This window comes from Rhagoletis pomonella, unplaced genomic scaffold (genome assembly GCF_013731165.1).
Source record: "Rhagoletis pomonella isolate Grant_MI unplaced genomic scaffold, Rhpom_1.0 Rhpom_scaffold_00001, whole genome shotgun sequence".
NCBI classification, from domain to species: Eukaryota; Metazoa; Arthropoda; class Insecta; order Diptera; family Tephritidae; genus Rhagoletis; species Rhagoletis pomonella.
In genome coordinates this window covers 8,981,469-8,992,329 of record NW_023458555.1, presented here as the reverse complement: position 1 = coordinate 8,992,329, position 10,861 = coordinate 8,981,469, and the positions used below count along the sequence as shown (strand labels likewise).

Below are 10,861 nucleotides of genomic sequence, written 5' to 3'. Positions count from 1 at the left end.
TTAGAGTTACCCCGAGTGAGACCAAAGCCCTCATTATTGGATTTAGAAGATACATGTTTTAAGATTACTTGCCGACTTCGCGAACTTGGAAAACATTAACGTTTCTGGCTGCCATAGTTCCAACAAAAGACTTCCGTCGATCCATCCGTGTAGAAGTCAGTGGTGCCTCCTTCCATTTTCCGCCTCCCGTTCACTTAAATATGTCCAATGGGATTTGAGTGCAGATAGAGTTAATTGGTAACAGTCTAGCCTCTTAGTTATGCTTGTTATCAGGGATGAAATCGATGCTGCCAAGAATACTAGAGTGTCAGAATCCTGAATAAATTAAGTTTCCGGCACCCCTAAGGCTGACCGCAGCAGTTCTAGGATAGCGATCTAGTTCTTCAAAGGAAGGTGGGCTGCTGTAGCCGCTCCAGCTCTCTGACAAGCGTTGTCTTTTTTAATTCACTGGTCCAGCAATAAAGATCCACGAATGCCCTTTTCAACCTCCTCGGTATTAGACTTCCCCTACAGCTCCCATTCTAAAATTAATAACAACAACTTAACTCTATCAGAAAGCGTTAAGCAAATGGCTCCGATTGAGGATTAAGACGCGTGGGGTATCTAATATTCCTTAGTGAACAATACGAGTTCCGTCTTACCTAGGACTGTTTGCAAATAACTTAGTCACTAGGTTCAGGGCATACAGAAATTTATCCTTCATTAAAAGCTTCCTTCATTCTAGCTGGCCTAAATCCAAAGGATGGGAGTGAGAACACCACCCTGCCCTAACTATGATCTGACAATTTTATCCGGTAGGACTCGTTAAGAACCAACCGATGCCAAGAAAGGCACTCACAGTAAAGTCTTTATGTATGCAGACTTCCTCTATCGATTCACTACTCCGCCGATTCCTATTGTCCGATTTCCGGCCTCGTCCCTCAAGTATCCACACGCGTCTTAATCAAGAGCATTGGTTACTACAGTTTCTACTGAGCTCCTTTTCGCGCGAAAGCCCATAGCTATTTTTTCTAGCTAATTTTTAAAGGTTTATACTAACATTTTTCCATTTGCCATTCGGTATTTTTTTAATTTCTTAAGCCAAATATTCAATCTTATCATCAAAAGTATTCCAGTGATAAAAAAGCGTAAGCGACACAGCTGTGCGATGTTCTCTCTCAAACACATATGTACATTTGATCGTCTATATATAAACATATGCATACGTGCAATCAAACGACGCGCGCTTATCAACAATGCTTATCAAAAATCACTAAACCAGAGCGAAAAATGCGATTTTGACCATTCAGTCGAAAAAAAAAAAAAAATTGATTGCCAGTCGATAGCAAAATTGGCAAGTGAGCGCTTGCTTCCCTCGGATAATACCAATTTGTTTTGCGAACGTGTCCCAGATGAGCCAGGGAGGAAGTTTCGCTTGCAAAGAATAAAAATAAAAATAAATGGCGATGGATGCGCTTAATATAGAATTCGATAAATACACAAAAATATGGAGCGGTCCAAAGTCGTCGAAATTCTTCGATCCAGATTGTTCGATCGGCAAAGTGCTATTCGCATTTATGCGCAACAATCCCGGAAATATATGTCAGGTGCGTGGAGTGCGAAATGCATTTGAAGTGGCTAATAGGTAATACTAAAACCAATTAAATTTTTCTTCAACCATAAATAGCTATCAGATACCGAAAACACAGCTCTTACAAATGGCGAAGCGATTAGTTTTGGTATCCGCTTGGCGCAACACTTCAAGGCCATGGGTCTGAAGCAAGACGATGTTATAGGCATAGCTGGTGGTAATACAACCTATTTGCTGCCCTTGGTTTTGGGCTGTTTATTGAATTGTACGCCCTTTCATGCGATAAGTCCGCATCATGACGAGTGTGAGTGTGTACCATTTATAATTTATGTATTTTAGTAGATTTGTATTAGTTATTCGTTTTTTTTTCTCCTTAGCAACCATCAAACATTTATTCTGCATTAGTCGTCCGCGTTTGATTTTCTGCGATGGCGGCATTTACGACCGTGTCAGTGTTATAAGTAAAATACTGAAGGCCAATGTTTATACGCTGAAGGAACATCGTAAGGATTTGCCGAAAATTGAAGATTTGCTTGAACCCACAAAGGGTGAAATGTTTTATGTGTGAGTGTTTAATGAATATTTTTACAAGACCGTCAGATAAGGATAGAGCAAGTACTTGAAGTTATTGGGCATAAATCTTACACACCAAAGTTTTCAGTTTCTAGCCCAACGACTTTAGGCGGCATCTTTGTACCAGCATATTCAATTACTTCTTCTTCTTCGTAGTCTCTCCAATTAAATTTTTGATTGAAAAAGTGAACTTGTCGAGGATGTCGTGACTCGGGTTCTGATTCTATTTACGAGGAAGTAGGAGGAGGAACTTTTACCTACAGCTTTTTAAAAATGAATAAGGACATGGGCTTGATAGTAGCTTGATAGGAAGCGGGCGCTGCCCTATATTGCTGTGGGATTCTGTTGGTTAGAGGTTCACTCCAAACTGCCACAGCATGGGTTGCAGGCAGGCTCAGGGAAACTGAATGCTTAACGAACCCAAAGTCTGGGAAGCATCGAATTTTTCAATTATTTGACTTCGCCGTGAATTAGATGAATCACTGAGCTTCTGAAATAGCTCCAAACAACCTTTTCTTTACACATGGTCCCTGTAGCGATTACGTAGTGAACGTTTTCATATCGAAACTTGACGGAAGCTTTTGCTTTTATAGGCGGCTCAGGGTCTGTCCGAATGGAGTTAACATTGATGTGAAATCACCTCAATATATCTTTTAGGTTGTCCAGCTTTCACGAGTTGAAGTATCTGAGAAAACTGTGGGTATTACAATTTGCCACTTTGGTAACTTTGTGAATGGCTCGGGACTAGATTAACTAATGTTTGAGTGTGTCGCAAATTTAGCCGATCACCGGAGCCCTTGTCTGTGGTTTTTATTTTAATTTATTTTTAAATAAAAGTCCAGTTTCCGAACCGCAGACATCTCATTCGATTTTAGAACTGTCGATTTAAAGGAAAATTACTTTCTTATTGGTAACCTGGATTTTAACTGGCAAATATTTGAAACGCAATGCCTTAGCTGGTTAAATATTGCCGATGGGTGACCTGCGTACACCTTTAATTTGTTGTTAACATACTCCTTGCCTGAGTGTCTAACCTGCTAAGCTTCATCAGTTTTTCATGCCCCAAATCACGTAAGTAACTCCACACCTTAGCATTTTCGACTGAGATACTTACTATATTTATTAGGTTCTTAGAAGAGGCTTAATATATGTCCTCAATTTATTCTTGTATCGTGTTAAGTATTAACTAAAAATCGTTTTTTTCTTACAGCCCGGAAACTCTTAAGATCGGCGGAGATCAAACTGTGGCCATATTATGCTCATCTGGCACCACTGGCCCACCGAAAGGTGTTTGCATTTCAAACTCTTCCTGTCTCTTCGATTATGGGTAATTTCACAACAGTTTTTATTGCTTCCGCTAATTTATTAACCAATCCCGCCTTCTTCCTATTTACCCCACAGCTTTGTCTCGAGCAGAGATGTTTTGCTCTCGTTTAGCACAATTGACTGGTCCACTGGCCTGTTTAATATGATTTTCAGTTGCGGTCACGGCGCTACGCGCATTATAGTCGACAAACCCTACACACCAGAGTATCTGCTGCAGCTCATCGACAAGTACAAAGTTACTATTTTAACGCTAGCGCCACGTCACATTGCCACACTCGTCAAGTCACCACTTCTAGCCAAGGAAAAATTGGCCAGCGTACGCTTTCTCAGCATTGGTGGCGGCAATTGTTATGTGCCGACGTTGTTGAAGATGCAAGAATACCTGACGAACGGTTACATATCCTACGGTTACGCGCTCACCGAATGCGGTGGTGTATCAGCCAATTTGGGCATCACAAAGCCAAGCTCGGTGGGCAAACTGGTGCCGGGTGTGAAGGTGAAAATACTCGACGACGCTGGACGCAGTTTAGGTCACAATGAAACTGGCGAAATACTGGTGCATAACAACAAAGTCTGGAATGGTTATTATGGCAATCCGAATGAGACGAAACGCATACAAGACTATCAGGGTTGGTTCCACACCGGCGATCTGGGTTACTTGGACAACGAAAACTATCTGTATGTATTGGATAGAAAGAAGGATATACTCAAATTCCATGGCATGCAATATTGTCCACACGAAATTGAGCAAGTGGTTGCCGAGTTGCCAGATGTGGTGGAGGTGTGTGTTTTCGGGCTGTGGAATGAGGTGGATGGCGATGCTGCGGCAGCGGCGGTGGTCAAGATTCCCGGTAGTAAGCTATTGGAACAGGATATTGTTGAGTATGTGGCCAAACGGTTGGTGGTGATGCACAAGCAATTGCATTGTGGTGTCTTCTTCTTGGACGAGCTGCCAAAAACGGGGAGCGGTAAGATATTAAGGAATCAGGCGCGCGATTTGGCGTTGGGCAAGAAGTGGGAGGTGCGCAAGAATGGTCACGCTTGAGTGTTGTGGCTGGTAAAGAAAGGACATAGCGGTACTTATTCTTGATATTTACATTTTTATCAATGAGTTTTGTATTTTAGTTTACCTTATTTCTTTTGTTATCAAATATTTAGTGGCTAATTCGTAGATAACTATATATGTATGATTAAAAATAGACCCTATGTTTATGTACGTAGTATAAATATGTAGTATAAGTATGCAAAATAAATATGTAAGTTTTAAAATTTCTACGCATACATAAATACGCACGCATAGACCTTGACTATACTTTACAAAACATAGATTATCGGCAATTATCTGATATTGCTTATCAATAACATTTATCAGATTGAAGTTCAATTGAATTGTATTAAGAAAACAAAGAACGCTTTATCGCAGAATCGAATATTCTATACATTGCAGTCTTATAGAGCTTCATGGCCTTTCCGCATAATACGATATGGAAATCCTTAATTTCAGACTTTCTCCTCTAACTGCCCTCTTTCACTTTCACAACATCCTACTTTGAGACCTGGCCCTTTCTGATCAGCGAGCAGTGCAGAAAACGAGCAGTATATCGGTCTTGGTAGGAGGCTTTAGAGCAACGCACTCTGAAGAGGGGCTCCACTCGACCACATGTCATCAAGATGTCCGTGGGTCCATTCGTGAAAAGGCACCAAACGCTGTATGTTCGGTGTTTGCCACTGCGGGACTCTGGGATGGTAAAATTTTTGTGAGAGGTAGTTGCCTTTGTACTTACCCTACCAGTGCGGTTTTTTTTACGAGGACGAAGCATCGAAAGCCTAGCCTGTCAGTGTGGGACTTTAGGTCACTAAACCTCCTACCTCCAGGTACAGTTACCCCCGGTAGATACTACCGTCAACTATTTCGTCATAAGGAGTTGCATCAACTTTTTCCGCCGTGCTCCTTCTTGATTCAGCTGTCGGTGGTTTTCTGCTATTGTGGAACATATGGAGTCCCATGAGTGTTTTGAGCCCTTCATTATATCTACTACGTACATATGTATATTGTGTCGGTGAAGCGAATATCCCGGAGGCTTTTCGCTGCCGTGGGAGAGCTTAGAGATATGTGTAGTTAAGGCAGAGTTTGTTTGGCTGGCGTTTTTTTTTGCTATATATCGATGATATGTCCCAGGAAGAGAACCCCTAAGTCTGCTTAAGGCTTAGTGGCTCCATAGGTCACTCAGTATCCTAAGCACTCCAATCCCGAATGGGGTTTTTAAAGGACGCTAGCAAGACAGATCCTCAGTACGAGAAGATATTTTCTGTGTGGCGAATATGTAAGAATCTTTTGGTGCGCTAACTTTGGCGGGGTCGCTGCTCGAATAAGCTGGTAAAGCGTTGTCAGACGTCGCCGATTATTGCTATCATCTGTATGTATATCGAATTTGGCAATTAATTTTTGGGATCCCTTTATATACAAGGGCAGTTTGATAAGTCAGTGACTTTAAAATTTTTTTTTTTTTCAAAAAAGTCCACCTATTTTATCCTTACAAATAATAGGTCGCTGACTTATCGAGCTGTTCTCCTGCATATATTAATTAGGCCGAAAACGGATGCTGCTCGAAAAATATCAGCCAGTCTAAAGGCCTCGAATAGTTGCAGAGCTGATGATTTAGTTACTTAAGAATTTGCTCTGTCTAAAAATAATGAAATTTTTCAGCGTACAGCGACTGAACAAAAGCATTAGTTGCATTTTAATACATATTTACGTACACATGTATGAGATATTGAAATCGCTTTACTGAAACTGCCCTGATTGAGCATTATGAAATTCACATGTCCACCCATATTATTATTTGAAATCAATTTCACGGAATGTACACATAGTCGATCATATCTGATAACTTCCTGCGCTTGTGTCGGCGCTCCAGTTGCAACTCATCAAAGCAAAGTCTTATTAATCTGATTAACACAATCGGCGGCGCCCCGGTCAGACGAAGCAATCCTTCGCGACCACCAACGAATGGCAAAGGGACACAAAGAATGCTGTGACAATGCAGAAAGTCATTTCAATGATGAATCTGCAGCATCACAAGCCACATACATAAATACTATGTGGCAGATGCAATCGAGATAAGAATCGCATCAATTTCACTGGCAAAAAGGTCATTGACTGCAATAGCCATACTCAATATTAGCAAATAACAAAAATAAATAATTAACGGACAATTGGTACGCATTTGTGGAAATACTCGTCAAATGCATACAGGGAAAAGGAGCAAAAATTTATGATATACATTAGGATGGAGTACTTTAATTTCGAAAAAAGTTTATGACATATTCGGATTCTGCGTTCGATTCTAAGCAAAAATGGCGAACAAACTATATACCGAAAATGGCGTTTGACCCTCCCATTTTTTAAAAGAAAAATCAGTGTATTATAATATTTTCTGAACGAAATAAATTTTTTACTTACAAAACTTTGTGTTTTTTGCATATAATACATATACTGGCCTAATACAACTACATACATACGTATGTTGCAACCCTGCTGTGAAAAATCATCTACTGAAACTTTCAATTAGTTATGACAAAACTTTCTTTAAACAAGTTTCTATCAAAATATCCTCATACAAAAATGGCTTTGAATGCACTTTTTGTCTGCACTTCATAAATACTTTTTCGATTTAAGGACAAATAAAACAAAGATCGAAATTTTATATTGTCATGTTGATGTTATTTCTGACGGAATGCGAATATGAGACCACAGCAGAATATGCAAACAAATAAGCAATTATGTAATGTTATAAAGTAAATATATTTCATGTTTGCTGGGTTGGAGCGGCTGGAGTATTTGGCACAAATAATTATGAGTAAACAAATATTATTGATATTTTATGTCCACAAGTAGTTAATTACAAGTTAGTTGACACCTAATGCAGTGGTATCCAGGACTGCGGTCATCGCCCTTTTCTGAAAATCGCTATCGCTAATTTTGATCGCCAAAAATCCCAAAAAAAAAAATAGCTGACGCGCCTAACAATATGCAACATCTAGTTACATGCCAGATTTTGTTGATTACACACTGCGCTTTGTACTTCATCATGCTGTATGCTTTTAGGCCTTATTTTTTCACATGCAAAATTATGACGATGAAAATTTAGCATAGCTATTGTCAGAATCCCACTGCAGGTTGCAACAGAAGTGAAATAAATATCTACTAGATCGCCTAGAGTTAGGGGAACTTACTTTCAGTGACTAGAGCAATGCGAACTTCGAATCATAATGCCCCATGGGACTGGAGAGTTCAGTTCACTTTGCTACAAGATGACCGAATGAAGATCTACAGTTAAGTAATCGGAGCTGTTGCTGAATCCAGCGTTGTCCGATTTTCGAGAAATCTACGGAAATGTGATCACTGAATACGAATAGCAGAGTTTCCTTGGATCCATCCGATCTCATCTACTATACTACTGCGGTTCTCTCGATGCGCTCATGGGCTGGAGCCCAATAGATATGCTGCTGCCTATTCGTGATTAGAACTCCTATCACTTTCCTGCTTCCTAGAAAATGTTTAAATGTAGGCATATTTATAGTTCTGCTGCTTTTAATTCCACTGTTTCCAAGTGCCAGTTCTTTCTTCAGCACGAGAACCTCTTCCTGAAATATAATACAGAGGTTAAGCAGTTGAAATAGCTGCTCAATGGCCAACTCCTCGCTGTACACACCACCGCTTACTTAGTCGGATATCTTGAAGCCATCTATTATTATATTGTGAAAGCTTCTATGGCTATTCTCACATATCTCTACGTCAACCCACTTCTTCCGTTTTGGTCTGGAATCTCTCTCGGTCGAAACGTGCAGCCATCTATCATCCTGATTATGGAGCTATGTCTGGAGGTTTTTTTTTCGATAAATTCACCTGTAGATCTTTTAAACTGTAAGCTCTATTGGCGATAAATTGAGTATCTTTTCAAAGCAGAATTTGGAGTTGTCCCGGTTTTGAATAAGGAAACCAGACTATATCTCCTATCAAAAAAATGTACTGGATTTTGCGATGTGACCCACCACCCCAGAGCCTCAAAAAGTAATAATGGTTTAACTGCCGCCGCATAGCTCCAATGCTTCACCACAACAGATTTAACCGATGAAGCATTTTTTTGCCTCCACATAGCGCGTTGCTAGCCTTTGTCGTTCTTTATTCTGCAATTCCCTTCCACTTATACTTGCTTGTGAAAAGTACCATATCCATTCATTTCTGCATTTATTTATACACAGGTTTACCTGAATAGCTCAGCTTCAGCCGTCATTTGATGAAGCTCTACGAAATACTTTAAATGCGTAAGTACATACTTATATATATGATAAATACCAATAGAAAATGCACCTATCTACCTTCGAATAAATATTCACATCCCCTCCCAATTCAATTTGTCACAAAAACAACCTTTACCGATGTAGCAAATTACTTTCAGCTGGAAATTGATTGCAATTTACTCACGTGACTCGTTGCGTCCGCGCATGCGTAGCTGATTGCATAACTTCGTAAACACAGCGTTCGTACGAGTACTTTGTGCGGTTGAGCGTGTGTGATACATAAATAGCGCTTGCGTGCCAGCATATTCCTTGCTTTAGTTATATGTACCAACGGCACCAACCACCATCCACCATCATTGTCGCCTAACGCCTAATGCTTTCAACCAATCCCATTGCGTTTTCACAATCTTTTGGCCATAAAACAACTTAAATAGCCGCAGAAGACACTTTATTTTGACTGCGTGCGGCGATTTTATGTACAAACAAATGCAAGTACCAACCATATCCGCCGAGTGCAATGTCAATGCAGCAATTGTATGTATGTATGTATGTATGTAAGTAAGTGGTCTATGGTGTGGCAGCGTCGTCTAAGAATAGCATTAGCTGGCGGTAAATCAACAGAACTGGAACGCAGGCCAAAAATGGAGGAGAAAGAAGAAATGTTGTTGTTGTTGTGTTGTTACGCAACGCTTGTGTCGCGCTCATGTAGTAGAACAACAAACACGCTGACAAACAAGCAATCAAGCAAGTTGGCATTGCAGACACCACCGTCGCTACGCGCTACGCTGGGCGCGCTAGCAACGCGCAGGTGGTGGCGTGGCGGCGTGGTGGCATCGAACGCAAAATGTTAGAATTCACCGATATAAAACAAGCATTTCGATGTGATAACTGACAAAGCAACATGGAAAACTAATTTATTTTCGCATGCGAAATGTCAGCTTTTGCGCCAAGATAGTTAGTATTACAGTACAGGAAGTCAGCTTGGTGGCGGCGATGGCATTGCCAATGGCTGGGTGCTGCAGATTAGCGCGCTTAGCAGCCAGCCGCCGAGGTGTTGTGCTGGTGGTGGTACCGGTACTTCGCATCACTTGCAGCGGAGAGGTATGCAGACTGCTGTGTGTCTGAGCTTAAGTTGGTCTGGCTTGACGCGCCAGCCATCTATTTAATGTATAACTGTGTGCATTCCCGAATGAAAGTGCAATGCGCAATATTCGCGCCATAACAGTGACAGCGCATAGCTATTACATCAAATGTTGTTGTCACTTTGTGCCAATGTAAACAAGCGAGTAAAATATCTAAGTGGTCCTCCATAACTATGAGTACCACGCTGTATTGATTCGATTCACTACAAAGTACAAAGTAGATGCTGGTGGCTGCGTTCGAAATGTGTGTGTGCAAGCAAGAAAAGAGTGATCTCTGCGGCCAGCTAGAGTTAGCAGCACAATTGACGCATTCTTACGAGCGCACTCATATCAATGGCTGTGTAATATGGAAGTGGAAAAGCATTTGGCGCAGATAAGCTAACTTACTGCAGTTGCAGATGGAGATGCACGAAAATGCATCTTACCGCCCCGGCCAGCGCAAGTGTGTGGGTAAATAAGTAAGTACTTATGCCTTCGCTCTTCCATATTTTCATGTCTTAATTAAATGCTGCGCGTAAACGCCGGTGAACGCGTAGAGTTTCGTATTCCTTCACCCAATTCGTCCGATTCGCAACTTGTGCGATAAGATTAAACAGTTTATTGGCAGATGCATGACATGATTTCTAAGTGCCTTTTAAGACTCCAGCATTGAGTGGGGCATTTGCTGCATTTAAGTCGCAACAAAAAGCGGTTAGATCGTTCACTTAAAAATATAACTGTAAGCAACGAAATGTGCTTGCTTTTAGGCAACAGGAAAGCTTTTAAGCGGTTTAGAATCTTGGTTAGCTAAAAAAGCCACGTGATTTAAAATTTTATTTTTTGCTGCTGAATAAAAAAAAAACGGAAAAGAAATGGAAGTAAAAAGTACTTTGGCATAAAATGCTAATCCCACCGACTCTATGTATTTTTAGATTTAGGTATGAGATTTCTTGAATAATTGTAAGTT

At 40.7% G+C, this 10,861-nt stretch overlaps 1 protein-coding gene across 1 annotated transcript; it reads left to right on the top strand.

Moving 5' to 3' along the window:
- The first annotated feature begins 1,234 nt into the window (after positions 1 to 1,234).
- LOC118750527 (4-coumarate--CoA ligase-like 7) lies at positions 1,235 to 4,538 on the top strand. Its single transcript, XM_036485243.1, has 5 exons — positions 1,235 to 1,586; positions 1,667 to 1,874; positions 1,948 to 2,134; positions 3,354 to 3,470; positions 3,545 to 4,538. The coding sequence occupies exons 1-5, from the start codon at positions 1,440 to 1,442 to the stop codon at positions 4,512 to 4,514; spliced, it is 1,629 nt and encodes a 542-aa protein (XP_036341136.1). The 5' UTR covers positions 1,235 to 1,439; the 3' UTR covers positions 4,515 to 4,538.
- The last annotated feature ends 6,323 nt before the right edge of the window (positions 4,539 to 10,861 follow it).